Here is a 17,865-nt window from a genome sequence, read left to right as displayed (position 1 = left end):
ACCTTTGGTCCTGGATCACCTACCTGCTTGCAGGGCAAATGCCACTGTGCTATCTCTCCGGGCCCTCTACCCCATTCTTAAGGGTACCTCCTAAGGCAGCTAGTTAGGGGCCACCAAGTGCTACCTAATAGGGTCTGATTCCATCTGGGAGATTTTTTTCCTTGTTTTTTTTGGGGGGGGCCACAACCAGTGGTGCTCAGGAGTTACTCTTGGATCTGTGCTCAGGAATCACTCATCACAGCCTCAGGGGTCCATATGTAACGTTGGGGATGAAACCCTGGTCAGACTATCCAGGAGACTCTTAATTCTCAGCCTTGGGATATCTAAACAGGCCCTATTCCCATAACCCACCCAAAAGGCTTCACACTGAGTCAGGAAGCCTAGTGTAGCCTAATATACCTTCCAAGTTTCCTTACACCTAGGCAGCCCTCAAAGCCCATCCCTGGGAGCCCCCTGTCCCAGCCTGGACACACCCCTTAGTCCCTGCCCACACTGGGCAGCCTCCAGGCTCCTCCTCCACCCCACAGCTTTCAAATCACATTCCCACAGGGTGCCCTCCAGTTATGCCCTCACCCAGGTAGCTGTATGGTGCAGCCTTGGCATCCTCAGCTGTCTGGTTAAGGAAGCGTCCCTCTTTACTGTTAAAGTTGTAAAGCAGTATGCCCCCAGACCAGTCAAAAGCGCCAACAGCACCGAGCAGTACCTGCTCCTGTGGAAGGTAAGGGTTGAAAGTCATCTAAACTGCAAGGACCCAGGCCAGGGCCAGTTCCGAGTGCACCAGAAGCCCAGTGTACCTAGTTGGATGTTAGAAGTCATGCTCCACTGGCCAGAGAGGTAGGAGGAAGCTAAGATGAAAAACTCTGTGTTCCTACCTTGTTACTCAGGTATGATGAGTCAAGATCCCTACAGTACCAACCAATCCCAGAGCACAATACCAACAAACAAGGCTCTGAAAAAGCATGACTGAGGGAGGCAGCATTGCTCCCTGCAGGACGCCCACCTCTGCCCACATGTCACTGTTCAGTGCAGGCGCTATCCCTGCTTCCTCTGTGCAGAAGGTAGAGTCTTCCCTGAGCCTGCCTCTCCCCAGAGGTGAGGGACTGGGGGTCATGCACAGGCAGGTCTGGGTGACTCTTCTATTGAGTAACTGCTTATTCAAACACATACAACAAAGCCGCCTATTATAAAACAACAACAACAAACATGGCCATTCTTCTGTGTACTACAAAGGTCCAGATTAAGGTGAGTAAACAAGTATTTTCTTTTGCCCTTTTCTCCTTTCCCACAGTGCCTTCTGAGATGTCATCACAAGATGGCAGGAGCCAGCAGCTCCTGGAGCCTTTCCCTTCTGCTAACATGAGACTGTCAGCACTAGGATCCACATACCTTGTCCAGGATCTGGGCGCTGAAGCCAATCTGTGCCAGCTGGTAGTGGAGGGCATCGCCTACCATTCCTGAAAAGCCAAGAACCTCAGTGAGACAGTGCTGTGGGGGACTGGAAGAGAGCCCCCAAGCCAGGGAAAGGTCCTCTGGGCCTGATTCCCATAGGAAATCCCCTGTTTCATGGAATGGAACTAGGCTCAGGACACTTCTTTCTGTTCAGTTTCTTCTTTCTGGGCTCTAAGAGTAGAAACCTATCTCAAGTCTTCCTTACTTTTCCCAACAGCAGCTCATTTCACCTAGACCTTCATGGGACTTGGCAGAAGTAAGGAAGATTAGAGATATTATTGCCTTTCCAAAGCAGAAAGAGGTAAGGCTCAAAGAATTGTCAGAGCTGTCACAGCCTCCCGAGCCAGGGTTGTCTCCCAATAGCCAGGACCCTGAAGCTCTCACCTTCCATGCGAATAATCTTCTGCTGCAGTTTCTCAAGAAGACCATTCAGTGCCATGTAGTTGGTCACCTTGAAGGCATGGGTCTCATCAGGGTCCGAGGCAATCAATTTCAGTTCCTTGTCAGCCTTGGAACTATTAAATGCGCTTCCCACCTGTGCAGAAGCCCTGGGTCACTGGTCTGCACTGTGGGGGCTTGATGGTGCTCAAGTACCCAGTTCTTCAGGCCCAGGGCAGGGCCCCTGTACCATATGCCTCCATCTTTCCACATCCTGTTTCCTCACTCCCACCATTCCACTCAAACATACCCACATACTGAGCACCAGCCTACATTTGTTTCCTAAACACCCAACTCCCTTTCATATCTGTACATCTGGCTATTTGGAGTGCCCCTCCCCATCATCACTGCTGGGTGAGTCAGGTAAGAAAGGGAAGGGGAGGAGACAATGAGACTAGCAAGGCTGTGAAGATGGTGTGGGTGAATATAGCAGGGCACACTCCTTAGAGATGCCTCGGGATCAATGGCTCCTCCCCATCCCAGAAACACAGGACCACTCTAGTTCTGACTGACTGATCAATACAGATGCACACCAGCTCTGGCTCTTACCCCAATAGCAAAACGCTCAACACCTTCCATCTGTGGTGAGTTGATGACTGTCGTGAGGTTGAGGGGATCCTCAAAAATGTCTCCATCAGTGAGTACCACCATGACTTTAGATGCCTGTTTCTGGGAGCCTTGGCTCGGTGTGAAGATATTATCTCTATTAGGGGATAATTGTAAAATGACACCAGCTATTAACCCAAAGCAAAGCCATTCCTCTTTCCATTAGGTACCTATGTCTCTCTCAACCTTCCCCCTCCTGGTGAATTGGGAATGAGTTGATAAATAGAGTTCTGGCTTTTGGCTTAGGCAGAGATATGATGAGATGCCAATGACTCCATGACTCTCCTTTCTGGCATGGTTTATTAATTCCTTGCCACTACCCTGCTTCTTCAGACCCATCTGTGTGGGGTTTAGAAATATGGTATGTGCGGGCCCGGAGAGATAGCACAGTGGCGTTTGCCTTGCAAGCAGCCGATCCAGGACCAAAGGTGGTTGGTTCGAATCCCGGTGTCCCATATGGTCCCCCGTGCCTGCCAGGAGCTATTTCTGAGCAGACAGACAGGAGTCACCCCTGAGCACTCCCGGGTGTGGCCCAAAAACCAAAAAAAAAAAAAAAAATGGTATGTGGGGGCCGGGCGGTGGCGCCAGAGGTAAGGTGCCTGCCTTGCCTGCGTTAGCCTTGGATGGACCTCGGTTCGATCCCCTGGTGTTCCATATGGTCCCCCAAGCCAGGAGCAACTTCTGAGCGCATAGCCAGGAGTAACCCTTGAATGTTACCGAGTGTGGCCCAAAAACAAACAAACAAAAAAAAACCAACAAAACAAACAAACAAACAAAAAAAGAAATATGGTATGTGGGTGATCTCATAACTCGTGGATTTTATTTTACAGACATATAAATGAAGAGAAATGGGTAGAAGGGATAAGTGAGTGCGGGAAAGTGTTTATTCACTGAAATGCTTTAAAATGGGTGAGAAGGAAGGAGCCCTGTTAAAATAACAAAGGTTCAAGGAGAGATGACAATGGTCCCTGAGGTCCATTAGGGGCCTGCCCCCAGCAGAAAGTGTTGGACAAAGCAAGGAGATGGCTCAAAGGGCTGAGCATATGCTTTGCATACGGTGCCCTGGATTCAATCTTTGGCATCACTCCTTGAGCACCACCAGGAGTAGCCCACAAGCACAGCCAGATATGTCCTAAAAATTAATAAAAAAAAAAAAAGAAAGGAAGGAGTTCTGGACATCATTAATTCTATTTTTTATTTCTGTGTAGGAAGTATAGTATTGTTAACAATGATTATAACTTATTGCCAGATACTGTTGGCACATTATTTTTTTATTTTGGAATCATATCCAGCAATGCTCAAGAGTTACTTTTTGGCTCTGTACTAAAATTTACTCCTCACGGTGCGTAGGGGCAGGGACCATACAAAGTGCCAGTGATTAAGTCAGGGTCAACCATATGCAAGGCAAGCTCCCTGTATTATCACTCCAGCCCTATTCTAATTGTTGAGTCACTTGTTACTCAAGTGACTCTTATGTATATTCAAAGGTTACTTCAGGGTAGGTCTTAGGGATTGCTCCAGGCAATATTTGGGGACCATAATAATCTGAGGATCAAATACAAATCTCCTACAAGGAAAGTATACACTTCATTGAGTTATCTCTGTAGCTCCTTATTCCTCTCTCTCTTCTGTTTTGGGGCCACATTCAGCTGTGCTCAAGACTTACTCGTAACTCTACACTCTACACTTAGAAATAACTAGTGGGGTCCTGGAGAGATAGCACAGCGGCATTTGCCTTGCAAGCAGCCGATCCAGAACCAAAGGTGGTTGGTTCAAATCCCGGTGTCCCATATGGTCCCCCGTGCCTGCTAGGAGCTATTTCTGAGCAGACAGCCAGGAGTAACCCCTGAGCACCGCCGGGTGTGACCCAAAAACCAAAAAAATAAAAAATAAAAAAAATAACTAGTGACAGAACTCAGGGAACATTATGGGAGGACCAAAACCAAGTCTGCCATGTGCAAGTCAAGAGTCTTATCTGCTATATTTTCTCTCCTGCCCTTTATTCTCTCTCTTTCTCCCTCTTTTATTAACTTTTGAGACATATCCAGTGTCACTCAGGGGTTGCTTCTGACTCTGCACTCATAAATAACTCCTGGCAGGATCAGGGTACCATATGGGATGGCAGGGATCAGATCCAGTCGGCCACATGCAAGGCAAACACTACCCTCTGTGCTATCACTCCAGTCCCATTATTCTCATTTTTAAGCTGAGAATATTGAAGCAGACAGTGGGCAGTTTATGAAAGATCCTGCAAATTAAAACAGGAACTGAGCCATGAAATCAAACCATCTGGTTCTGGGCCCATCCTTCTAAACACTGTGTTCTACGGCTCTAGAATCTTCTTTAGACTTTTCAGAGAACAGCCTAGGGTACCCTTCATCAGCAAACTTGGATGGGAAGATTTCACCTTTCCCCATAACAGGGAAGAGCTAGACCCATGTTCCCCCACCCTTCATAGCTCTGTCTAGTCATCTTCTCCAGACAAGATTCCTCAGCACCTCTGGTCCCCAAGCCAGCACCGGTCCTGAACCCTCATACTCACAGGACATGCTTCATGGCAGAGGCAGTCCTGGTGACTTTCATCACTTGAGTGATGTTCTGGATTTTTAGGAGCATGGCTGTCACATTCTGACTATCCTGAAGGTCAAACTCAGTCTGGATCACTTCACCATACTGCACCAGGGCAAAGCGGCACTGGAGAGGAGGGAGGAAGTTGCAGAGTGACTAAGGCTACATCTGCTCTTGGCATGCTCCCCAGCATCCCCAAATGTGAAACCTCTCAACAACTAAGGGTTGAAGATGTGATAAGCATGACTCCAGAAAATCCTAGACTTCTCTCTGAATATATGTCCCCAAGCAGTTCTTGCTCTACTAGGCCTATAGAACTAGCCAATGGGACAGCTGCCATGTGATTGGAGAGAGAGAGAGAGAGAGAGAGAGAGAGAGAGAGAGAGAGAGAGAGAGAGAGAGAGAGAGAGAGAGAGAGAGAGAGAGAGAAAGAGTCAGTCTCGAGAGTCTTTCTTCCTTTGAATCTTGCCTCTTGTAATGTTGCAGCCAAGAAAGAACTAGGCTGGCCTGCTGGAGACACATGGCCCATTAAGAGTGTCATTCAGTCCCTGCTGCCTATGGTTATAAGACTAAGTACAGGCAGGACCTGTAGAAGAACCTCAGTTGAACTTAGTCCCAAATATGCATCACAGGTTGTGAACAACTGAATGGCGGTTGTGAGACAGTTTGTTAAATAGCAACAGGGAACTGACTGACCATCTGAGGCTAATGCTCTGGGAATCCCACCTCAAAGCACTTGTCCGAGAAGTTCCTTATCATGTTGGAGATGAAGTCTTTGGCTCTCTGGAAGTCTGGAGGGTCAATGCTGCCAGAGCCATCCAAGACGATGGCAATCTCAGTGCCTGGGCCAAGATAGGAAACAGACCAGAAGTGGGCATGGAAATGGGAAAAGAGGAAACGGAGCACACCCTGCTCTGCAGGGCCCCAAGGGTTCATTTTGGCTCAGAGGCAGAGAGAACCAAAAGCTACTCAGACTGACTTATGGTCTAAGTGACTTATACTGAGCCTCAGTTTCCCCATCTGGTAGATGATGTGGAGGGCAGAACTGGGACAGGTTAGATCTATAAAATCCAGCTACTGTCCTTCTCACATACCTAAGTACCCTAGAGTCATCAGTTTTAGGGTCAGCAGTGGCAGCTTCTGAGAGCACTTTATTTCCTCCGTTCCTCACCTGCTTCCTCCTCATCTTCCATCTCCTCCTCTGCCTTCAGAGACCGGCGCCCCCTGGCAGTGTGATCTTGTCGTTGCCTGGGACAATCTCCAGTATCCACATCCGGATTCAGAAGATTTTCTTCAATAAACACACACAGAAGGGCTCGGGTCAGACAGTCTCCATGCTCACCTCCAAACAATCCCTGCCATGATTTCCATCACAGGAGCTTGAACAAGACTCTCTGCAGGACCTCTGTTCACTGCATCTGCCTGAGATTAGCACCTCTTCTTGAGATGTAGGGAGATTTCTGCTAAGCTGCCCAAGGCCAGTGAGTGCATAAACTTTACCCATGTTGGAGAAGTTAACTTGATCCTGGAGATGGAGGTCTGGGCTGAGTAGGCTGCAGGTGCCTGTGAGATCTGAATTGAGACTGTGGAGCCGCCGGGTAAGCACCTGAATGCAGATCTGGTAAGGAAGAGAAAGGAAAGTGAAGGCCTAATTCTCCTTCATCTACACCCCTGGTCCCAGCCACAAGACCAACACGTCCCTTCTCTAACCCTGAACCAAGTTCCTGAATCCTCCAGAGAAATCAGGAACCGACCCAACCCGCACCAGGGTCAGGAGTCAGTGCTGGGTCACAGCCAAGCTTAGCCCAGGAGAGGATGCAGAGTCATATGGAGAGTCTGGGTAAGCCTTGACAGTAGTCCATGTGGTCAAATTCATGGTCAGCTCTGGGGTTCACACCAGGGACCCAGCTGAGCTGGGCTCAGCCCATCAGCCAAGCAAGAATGGTATCACTTTCATTCAATTATAGGGCTTAGGCTCAAACTCCCTGATACCTCCCATCCTCCTGTCCCACATTCACTCACCAAAACACCATGGTGGCTCCGGACAACCGTCACCCCCCTGTGCCGCCCCTTTGGGATGGGAACATGCTCTGAAATAATTAAGATCAAGTAAGTGGGAGGGACCTGAGAGGCATATACCTACGAGGGTATATAGACTAGAAAGCAGTGAGTCACCATGGTAGAGATCTACAAAGACACTGGACACTCAGAGAAGCCTTCAGAAGCCAGATGAGGTCCTTCAAGGACAGGCTTGGACATACCCATGACCATGCTCCCTCCCAGGTCCTTCACTCATTGGTTCATGCCCCCTTGGAGTCTGCATGGTACCCAGCCTTGTGTGGATCACAATGATCCGAAGAAGGCCTGGGCTTTCCCTTCCCTCTAGAGGCTCCTGGTCTTAGAGAGGTCCCAACTAGTGGATGTGTACAGAATTGTACAGCAAAGTACTGTGAGGTATGCAAGAGACGAAGGGGATGCTCAAAGGACTAAGAAGTCCCATAGTGCCAACCTTAGGGGCAGAAGTGAGAGCTTCTTCCTCTACTCCCAAGAGTGAGCTCAGAAAACTCTCACAGGTCCCCTGTTGGACTGTATTGTTTTCTGAAGTGGTGATTGAGGCTATCTCACACCTTCTCTCACAGAGATAAGGACTTTGCTTTACACAGATGATGAGATATAGGCAAATGTGGGCTTCAAACAAGGCTGTGTGAGGTGGATAGACTTTGGTTAATGACATAGTGGTTAGTGACACTCATCAGAATGGGAGATTTCTCTTCCAATCCTTTATAAAGTGTCCTCTTCCTCCTCCTCCACTTCTTTCTTTTCTTTTTTTCTCTCCCTCTTTTTCTCTTTGTCTCCCATTCCCCTTTTCTCTTTTTTCTTTCCTCTCTCATATTTTTCTTCTCTTATTTTTTCTAAATAAATGTACTTTAAAATATTTTGTAATTACATTTGTTGAGCATCTAATAACTATCAAACTCTATCCTAGACATAGCAGGTACAAATTGTAGCAGGGTTGGATTGTGTGGAAGTGTAATGAGTTGAGATAGGTTGGTTTTGCTAACTGTACTGGTCATCTGAGTGTGACTTAATCATACTGATTGGCGAAGGACTTCTTGGACCTACAAGTTGGGCAGTTTGGCAGAAATCTCCCTATAAAATCTCTTCTATAAAATGGTATGGATTTGTGGATTTGGTTGGTTGGTTGGTTGGTTATGTTCTTTGTTTGCTTTGTTTTTTAGCCATACCCTGCAGTGCTCAAGGATTACGCCTGGCTCTGCACTCAGAAATCACTCCTAGTGGGTTCAGGGATGGTGGGACAATATGGGGTGCTGGAGATTGAACCTCTGTTGGCCACATGTACTATTGCTTTGGTCTTTGTTATTTTGGGGGGAGTTTGAGACCACACACTGCCATTCTCAGAGATGACTTCTGGCTCTGAGCTCAAAATCACTCCTAGCAGAGGGTGTAGAGAACCATATAGGATGCTGGAGGGGATTGAACCTGGGTCAGCTGCATACAAGGGAAGTGCTCTTCCTTCTGTGCTATGGCTCTGGCCACTCTGGTTGTTCTTTTTGAGGATGAACAATAAAGAAAGCACTTGGTAGAGTTCTGGGAACATTTTTGGTTGTTCGTGAGGATGTACTGACAGTTCAGGTTGGGCTGGACTGGGACTGGGCAACAGGAAGGGTTGCTTGGAGGGGAGAGGTGGAATCTTAGTTGGGGGGATTGTGGTGGGGACAGTTTGGGCCAGACAGTTGGGAGTCTTCCACTGGGTGACTTACCCACAGGTTGACAGCGGAGCTCATTGTTGTGAAGGTGGCACTGATGCAGGAGCTGTCCTGTCCTGTTGGTTCTGGGGCTGCTGACCAGGAGCCTGAGTGGACGAGTGGCAGCCATTCAACTACTGTTGATCCCTTCCCTCCCTGCTGCCTGGGTCTGGTTCCATTCCAGGCCACAAACTCACTTGCAAACGACTGCCCGAACCTGGGCAAGGCAGGCCAATGCCTACACCAAGTATACAGACTCTGATCTGCAGAAGGCATTTGCTCAGCCTTGGTGGTGCAGTGGGAAAAGGAAGCCATGGGCTTCAGTGCTGACTGTGATGAGGCAGAGAAGGGGCCACTTGGAGGCCCCCACCATATCTCAGTGAGCATTTCCAGAGAAGAGAAGGCTAGTCCCTGGATCAGTCAGCTGGAGGTTTGGATGCCACAAACTGACTTCCACAGTCTCAGGAGACATACATCCCAGTCACAATGGAAGTCCAAAGTAGGCATGAAAGAATCATTTGTCACGCTAAATGTCACATTACATGCTTCCCACTCCACCTGGAAGGACTGGGCACCCCTAAGAAAGGGAATATGCTCTCCATCCTTGAGGATAAGTAGAGAGAATGGGGAAAGGACTTCAGACTGGGGTTGGTAACAAGAACCCAAGTCCCAGATGAAAGTGAGAGGCAGCATAGAGGATGCCCAAGGGCAGCTCTAGAAGACAGAGGGGCACAAAGTACTGTATCAGCTTCTTCCCCTCCTGTTATATCCAAGTTATTAAGTTTTTCATTCACTTAGTCCCTGGTTTGCAGAATATTAAATAAATAATAAATAATAAGTTAGCTCATGTTGCCTTCCCTGTTAGAGTGACCAGTGACCTTTCTTGTTTGTTTTTGGGTATTCAGGGCTTACTCCTGGCTATGTGCTCGGATCACCCCGGAAGTTCTCAGAGGACCATATTCAGTGTTGGGGGTCAAACCTGAATCGGCCACATACAAGTCATATAAAGTCGCATACTTTATATATGTGTGTGTGTGTGTGTGTGTGTGTGTGTGTGTGTGTATACAGCTTTACCTGTTGTACTGTCTCTCCAGTCCCAAGTGAATACTTTTCTATCCTCATCTTTCTCAACCTCTTAGTCACCCTGGAGTTCGAGAACCAGCACCTCCTTGAAATACTTTCTTAGGAGGCCATATATGATGTCGGGATCAAACCCGGATTGGCTGTGTGGAAGGCAAGTGTCCTACTCACTGTGCTATCGCTCTGGCGCCAAGATGAAACAGATTGAATCCCATCTGAATCCCCAACCTTCTGAGTATGTCAGACTCAGGGTTTCATGCTTTCTACCACCAAGCTTCATTCCAGCCTAAATAGGTAAAGGGAATATTGTAGATATGATTAAGGATCCTAATATGGAGAAATTACCCTGGGCTATGTGGACAATCATATAAAGAGAGAGAGAGAGAGAGAGAGAGAGAGAGAGAGAGAGAGAGAGAGAGAGAGAGAGAGAAATATTTCCTGTTTGGGAAGAGAGAAGAAAAGGCTGTTTTAAGAAGCTGAAACAGGGGCCCGGAGAGATAGCACAGCAGCATTTGCCTTACAAGCAGCCGATCCAGGACCAAAGATGGTTGGTTCAAATCCCGATGTCCCATATGGTCCCCCGTGCCTGCCAGGAGCTATTTCTGAGCAGAGAGCCAGGAGTAACCCCTGAGCACCGCCGGGTGTGGCCAAAAAACCAAAAAAAAAAAAAAAAAAAAGAAGCTGAAACAGGAAAGGAGCTTCTAGAAGAAGCACATCCATATTGACTTTTTTTTTTTACCTCAATAAGACCAATGTAGAATTTCTTGGGGTTTTTGTTGCTGTTGTTGTTGTTGTTGTTTTAATTTGTTGTTGATTTTGGGAGGGCCATACCCAACATTGTCCTAGGGTTACTCCTGGCTCTACACTCAGGAATCACTCCTAGTGGTCTCAGGGATGTGGAGCTCAAACCCACAACCACATGCAAGGCGAATGCCCTATCTGCTGTACTATTGCTCCACTCCCCTCTCCCCACCCTACACTCAAGTAGGATTTCTAACCTCCAGAACTGTACATTAAGTGTAGGTTGCTCTGAATTAACATTAATTAATTAAAATTAACTGCTATTTGTTACAGTAACAGTAGAAAACTAACAACCATAACTATCAGTACTCCAACAGGCACCACAAATATTCAGAAATGGAGGTACTGTGCTCTTGAGCCTGCATGTCTACATCTCCCCACCACAGCAGCTGGCTCCAGCGACCACCACACTCCAGAGCCTGAAGCCAGGTGCATCCTTTTCTGTTTTTTCTCCAAACCCCTCTATCAAAGCTGTCAGTCCCACCCTGTTGACTATTCTCTCAAGTCATAGCTCTAGCAGGGGTCCTCAAACTTTTTAAACAGGGGGCCAGTTCATTGTCCCTCAGACCATTGGAGGATCTGACTATAGTAAAAACAAAACTTATGAACGAATTTTTATGCACACTGCATATATCTTATTTTGCAATGAAGAAAGAAAACAGATACAAATACAATATGTGGCCTGCGGGCGATAGTTTGAGGACCACTGCATCTCTTCTCTTCACTTTCCACATCATTGGCTTCTTGTCTGGTCTATGGTATAACCATCTATCTGCTGTTTTGGTTTTGGTTTTGAAAGTTACTCTTGCAGTTCAGACTGTGTCACTCCTCTGCCTTAATACTCATCCAGGTAATAGTAACAATAATACCATTAATAAAGATCCATGCCCACCAAGTTCCCTGCTATAGCTCACAGACTGGCCCCATCTAGCCCCCTTTTCTTGGACACCTCCCACCCCTTTCCAGCTCTAATCCCACATGGACACAACTGTTCCTAGACCATTCCACTCAGCCCTCTTCCCGATGTGCCTTCTGCCTGGACATCCATCTCCCTATACCTGCCTCATTCTCCTCATTCAGTTTTACTTTATAGTCACCTCCTTGCAAGAACTTCCTAAAACCAGTCTCACCTCAAGGCTATTACTCTGCACCACAGTCACTTTTTTCTTTTCTTTTCTTTTCTTTTTCTATTTTTTTGGGGGGGCACACCCAGAAGCTCTCAGGGGTTACTCCTGGCTCTGCACTCAGAAATCGCTCCTGGCAGGCTCAGAGGACCATATGGGATGCTGGGATTCGAAATACTGACCTTCTGCATGCAAGGCAAATGCCTTACCTCCATGCTATCTCTCTGGCCCCACTTTTTTATTTTTCTCTTTGAGCTTGGCCCTCAGATAGTGTTTGCTTACTCGCATGTTCTTGTTTACCAGCTTACATCTGTCTCCTCCACTACATGAGTTCCTCAAGCTCCTCTCTATCTTGTTCACCACATTATTCTTGGGACATGGGGTAGGGCCTGGTCGAGAGTTACATTTACTGCATGACAGCCCAGGGCTCAGTGAGGAACTCGTTTAGGACTGATATGCAAGAGGTGCATGAGCTCAGGTGCAGCTGAGCTATCTGGGTTCAGCAGCTAAGACCCCAGATTAGATCAGTTCCTGAGCAACCTTGTTTCTATAGCCAGTATCCTCTCCTGCCTGAATCCTTCCTTGGGCATGGTCCCTGGTTCCCTGGTTCCCTGCTTCCCCACCTCAGATCTGGGCTCCATCCTGGGTCATATTTTGGTACATAAGTACAAGCTCTTTCCTTTTCAAAGTTTTTCCATGCTGATTGTTTTGCCTTGACTTTATCTGTGTATTTTATGGCAAAGTCATCCTAACACTAGCTCCTGGCTCTTCCCAGCTTGCTAGGAATGCTGTCTAGGTGCTGGACAGTCACCACAATGCTTAGCTTTTGTTCCCAATTAGACTGTTAATTCACACAGTGCTATCTCATCCAGCTGTACCAGCTGTGTCTTCCAGAACCCCCGGCTATTGCTCTGATCACAAGCATGGGCTGTACCTACTTGGACTGCCCACTCTTTTCACCTCCCTCCAAAGGGAGTGGCCACCTCATCTCCAGGTTTGCTGACTTAGGGACAAAGCAACCAAGAACTGAATCCACCATCAGTCCATTCCAGGGAACTCATTGTTCATTCTGCTGTCCCCCAGCTCTCACCTGTCTCTGCTCTTTTCCACCCCTATTAGGCCTTCATTTCTTCCTTCATTACCATCCAAAAGTAGGACCTCGAGAGATGCAGGTCCAGAAGCAAACATTGAGCAGGAAATAATCCACACAGTGAAAGGGGGGCAAGAACGGGTTCAGGAATTCCAACAGTCAAGCCAGAAATCTCACCACCCAAGCCTTCCACTCCTAAGAAGGAAAGCAGCTTAGTGAAGCAAGACAGAAGAGAGTCCTACCTTCCTGAAAACCAGGCTTTTATTGGCAAGAACTAGATCACATCTTAAAGTGGAGAAGGAATACTAAGTAGGGAGGGACCCAGTAATCCAATCACCAGGTCACACCCTAGGGTAGAAAATGAATATTGAGTAGGGTAGGACCCAACACATTACTAATGTCCACACACACCACATTCCCGCAGTTGCCATTACTGCTAATTTGGTCTCCAAGAGAAGCCTCAGGAGAAAGGGCCACCTGTTCTTGCTCCAGGAGTTCAACCTGCTTCTCTCTGGGTAGCCTAGTGGTAGCCAGCAGTCAGCAGCCAGCAGCATGTTTCCTGTCTTGCTGCAGGTTCGTGGTCTCAGCTCCTTTATTTGCAGCCGGAACCCAGAGGGCCACCCACCACATCCTCCTCCCAACCATGTTCAAACCCTGAGCCACTCTGTTTCAGGTGGCATTTGGGAGGTTTTAGTGAGCTTTGTGGGTTTTTTCCCCCACCCATCTGTGGGCTCAGAGCTTCTGTTCCTGTGTGTGAGGGTGGCGGGTGTTTTGACGCCCCTATTTCACTCATCATAACTTTTTTTTTCCTGTGATGGGGCTCAAACCAGGGCTTTGCCTATACAAGGCAAGTATAAAAACCCTGAGCTCTACTCCATGCCCCAAAAAGGCATCACTGCTTAGATTCTGAAGAGAAGGTATTCATGGGACCTGGAGCTGGGTAAGCCTCAGTCTAGGTACCGGTGTGAGAACTGGGCAGATGATGATGATTACAAATAACTCAGACTAAAATCCAATTTTGGTGAGTATGTGAAATGATCAGACAGCAAATGCCAGGTAATGGTTGGACCATAATGTCAACCCAGAGCACAAATCCTGCTCCATTACATTCACTGCTAGGCATATGCCCAATAAAAGGAGGGCACAATTCATACACAGCTCATCAAAGACAAAAGTGCACAGGACTGTAGAAGTAGCTCAAAGGACTAGAGCTCATGCTTGGCACAGGGGAGGCCGAGAACATCAGCATTGTATGTTCTCTCGCCCAAGGACCAGTGAGTATGACAAAAAATTTTTTTAAAGAAAAAAGAGAGGGCCGTAGGAATAGTCCAGAGTTTGTTTTAGGCCCTTGCCTTGTATCAGGCTATAACTGAAACAATAGTTCAAATATCAGGTACTGCTTATAGCATCCCAGCCCCTGGCATCAATGGATGTGGTCCCTGAGTACTAAGTTAACTCCCAGTAGTGCCAATCATAATAGCTTTGCCCGCCCAGCAGCACCGATCACAAACTGAGACTCCTCCAACCATAGTGAGTATGAGGGCCTTGCTGCACCATGATTAAAATTCTTTTTTTTTTTTTTGGTTTTTGGGCCACACCTGGCGCTGCTCACGGGTTATTCCTGGCTGTCTGCTCAGAAATAGCTCCAGGCAGGCACGGGGGACCATATGGGACACCGGGATTTGAACCAACCACCTTTGGTCCTGGATCGGCTGTTTGCAAGGCAAACGCTGCTGTGCTATCTCTCCGGGCCCATGATTAAAATTCTTATGCTTGAAGGATTCTTATGCTTTGATGGATAAGGCATTTGCCATCAAGTGGCAGACCTGAGTTAGATCCCTGGTACCACATATTCAATCCCGCGCCCGAAGGTAAAAAAAAAAAATTCAGTCCCTTGGGCTGGGGGTGTGGCTTTAGTGGTTATACACTTGATCTGCACATGTAAGACCCTAGCACTAATAACAACACAGTAACAGTTAAATAGACAGTTTAAAAAAAAAAAAAAGGTAAAATCAAATGGCCAGAAGTGGGTTCAGGTGGACTCTTAGTGGTCCTCAGGTTCCCCCCTCCCTCCGTACTTCAGAGGGGAGGTGCATGGGGAGGAGGGCGGGCAGACATCTGGCTTCCAGTTTCCTCCTTGACTCTGGAGACCAATTCTTGCCAGGTCTGGGGTTTGGGGAGGCCCCATACCAGAGCCTTTCTCCCTAGCCTGGGGAGTGCTGGGAGGCTTGACAGGCCCACAGCCATCCTTGTCTTTTTCCCCTGACTCCAGGCCTTCCCTGGGTGCCAGCACAGATGGCTAGAAGTGGGTTCAGGTGGACTCTTAGTGGTCCTCAGGTTCCCCCCTCCCTCCGTACTCCAGGGGAGAGGTGCATGGGGAGGAGGGCGAGACCAGCTCTTGCCAGACATAGGGTTTTTCTCCCCTGGACTTCAGTCTTTCCCTGGGCACCGGTCTAGGTGGACTCTATAGGGGTCAACAGGCTTTCCCTCTATCTCTCCTTACACTAATGTGAATGTGCTCTTGGAGGAGGGCAGGCTGTTCTAGCACTGGTTTATGTTGGGACAGTCAGTGGAAATTTTTTCTCTTTGTTTTCATATTGGTAGTATTGTGTGCATATATCCATAATATCCATCTTGTATTGGGACCATGATACTTCCCTACAAAGCTCATTTTAAATATTTTACTGCCTCAGTCCCAACCCTTACTTCCTCCCATCCTCCCATGTAGGTGCAGGTAATGACATGAAGCTCACCACATAGAGTGATAAGTGCAGTTAGAGAAATAACTACACTGAAAACTATCATAACAATGTGAATGAATGAGGGAAAAAGAAAGCCTGTTCTCAAGTACAGGTGTGGGTGGGGTGGGGAGTAGGTAGATCTGGGAAATTGGTGATGGGAATCCTGCACTGGTGAATGGGGGTTGTTCTTTACATGACTGTAATCATACAACTACAATTATATTTGTAATCATGGTGTTAAAATAAAGATAATTAAAAAAAAAGGTAAAATGGGGCAAAAGAAAGCACAGCGGTGGGGCATTTGCTTTACAAGCAGACCCAGGATCAATGGTGGTTCAAATCCCAGCATCCCATGTGGTCCTCCGTGCCTGTCAGGAACAATTTCTGAGCACAAAGTCAGGAGTAACCCCTGAGTGCTGCCGGGTGTGACCCAAACACCAAAAAAAAAAAAAAAAAAAGTAAAATGGTACCAAAACACAAAATATAAATAAATTCATCTTCTGCCAACCAAAAACTTATTCTGAGGGGAGAGGGGACATACCTGATTGTGCTCAGGGCTTACTCCTGACTTTGGGCTCAGGGATCACTCTTAGTGAAGTTCGGGGAACCATTTTGGGCTTCAGGGATGCACCGAACTGACTGCATGCAAGACAAGCACTTTAATACCCCATATCTATCTGACCTGCCAAAAAATTTTTACCAGTCAAGCATCTGGAGGGGACATTGCCTTCCTCTTTCCCTTCTCCCTTCTCTTTTTCCCCCGTGTTCAAAGTGAGAGATCTGCTTCAGCTGTGCCCAAAGCAACCCATCGTTTCCTAGATCCTGACTCTTGCTCAGGTTAACATACAGCCTTCAGTTTCTGTGGTGCTCAGTCACCAGGACTTCCCTGCTCATTCCCCTTCTCACACTAATTTCTAATTGTCCCAAATCCCAGAATGAACTGTATGTCCTGACTGATTCACACACAGACTCTGTCCGTCACAGAGCCTGTGACAGAGGCATTGTGTGTCCTGCCATCATCTGGCCTGCCTGCCTCCCTCAGAGCTTGGCTGTTTCCTTAAGGGTAAGGATTGAGTCTTCTTTTTCTACTCCCCACTTCCTTTTCTTGTTCTTGTGGCAGAGATGAATGTCACAGTTGTTAGGAGAGTGGGGGCTACCCACTTGATTGTGGATCTTTGAATCATCATAGTTCCCAGGATTGCTCTCAGGGTATGTGGATATGGTCGGGACTGAACTGTAGGCCTCATGTTTCAGACAGGTGTTCTTCACTGAGCCAACTGGGGCCTTCCTTCACAGAGGTCTCGCTGGGCACTAATATTCCATAAGCACTTGCTAAATGAGTGAATGAATGAGTTCTCTCCTTAAAATATTTTAATTTTTCCCCAGTTTTTGAACCACACCTGGTGGTTCTCAGGGTTTATTCCTGGTTCTGCATACCCCATAGAGTCCCCTGAGCTGAACAAGAAATAAGGCCAGAGCACCACTGGGTGTGATCCTAAAACAAATCAAAGCAAAACATATACTCCAGCACTTTGAGCACTTTCTTGGCCCTTTACAGTTTGGCTTTTTTCACCTTACAATATGCTTTGAGCTTGATCCAGCTTAACCGGCTAACATTCATTCCATTCATTTGACAAGCTTCTAGATTGGGGGTGGTGGCATTGGTCACACCCAGAAGTATTCAGGAGCTATTCCTGGCTCTGTGCACAAAAGTCACTTCAGGTGGTACACAGGGAAAATCCCATGCTCATATCCCTACTACATATGGAACTGGGGTTCACCCCACGCAAGGCATCTTAACCTCTGTACTCTCTCTCCAGAACTATTCTTTGAGCCATTCCTGTCAGTGCTATTCTCAGTTTCTTGCTTCAGGGCACTTCCTGCCAGTGCATGGGAACCATAGGGGTCAAACAGGGGCCTACGCATGCAAAACATGTGCTCCATTCCATTGGGCCATCTCCCTAGCTCTTTATTTTTAAATGGCTATTTTATTTATGGTGGTGGTGGTGGTGGTGGTGGTGGTGGTGGTGGTGTGTGTGTGTGTGTGTGTGTGTGTGTGTGTGTGTGTGTGTGTGTATGTGTGATTTTGTGGGGTGGGAGACAGGAACACACATCACGGGTTACTCCTGGCTCTGTACTCAGGAATTACTCCTGGTGGTGCTCAAGGGACCATATGGAAAGTCAGGGGGTTCAGAGCCTGG

General features: G+C 47.4%; 1 protein-coding gene across 1 annotated transcript in view; it reads right to left on the bottom strand.

Annotated features, from left to right (window-relative positions):
- Positions 1–17,865, bottom strand: part of ITGAE (integrin subunit alpha E) — a 65,601-nt gene that overhangs the window by 37,963 nt on the left and 9,773 nt on the right. The window contains exons 3-12 of the mRNA XM_049787521.1: positions 8,844–8,935; positions 7,084–7,151; positions 6,562–6,679; positions 6,233–6,352; positions 5,788–5,903; positions 5,036–5,187; positions 2,437–2,590; positions 1,834–1,984; positions 1,387–1,454; positions 574–709 (exon numbers count right to left, since the gene is read on the bottom strand). Coding sequence (XP_049643478.1) covers positions 574–709; positions 1,387–1,454; positions 1,834–1,984; positions 2,437–2,590; positions 5,036–5,187; positions 5,788–5,903; positions 6,233–6,352; positions 6,562–6,679; positions 7,084–7,151; positions 8,844–8,935 — 1,175 coding nt within the window. The remainder of the gene's footprint in view (positions 1–573; positions 710–1,386; positions 1,455–1,833; positions 1,985–2,436; positions 2,591–5,035; positions 5,188–5,787; positions 5,904–6,232; positions 6,353–6,561; positions 6,680–7,083; positions 7,152–8,843; positions 8,936–17,865) is intronic.

This window comes from Suncus etruscus, chromosome 1 (genome assembly GCF_024139225.1).
Source record: "Suncus etruscus isolate mSunEtr1 chromosome 1, mSunEtr1.pri.cur, whole genome shotgun sequence".
Taxonomy (NCBI): Eukaryota; Metazoa; Chordata; class Mammalia; order Eulipotyphla; family Soricidae; genus Suncus; species Suncus etruscus.
This window is presented reverse-complemented; position numbering and strand designations above follow the sequence as displayed.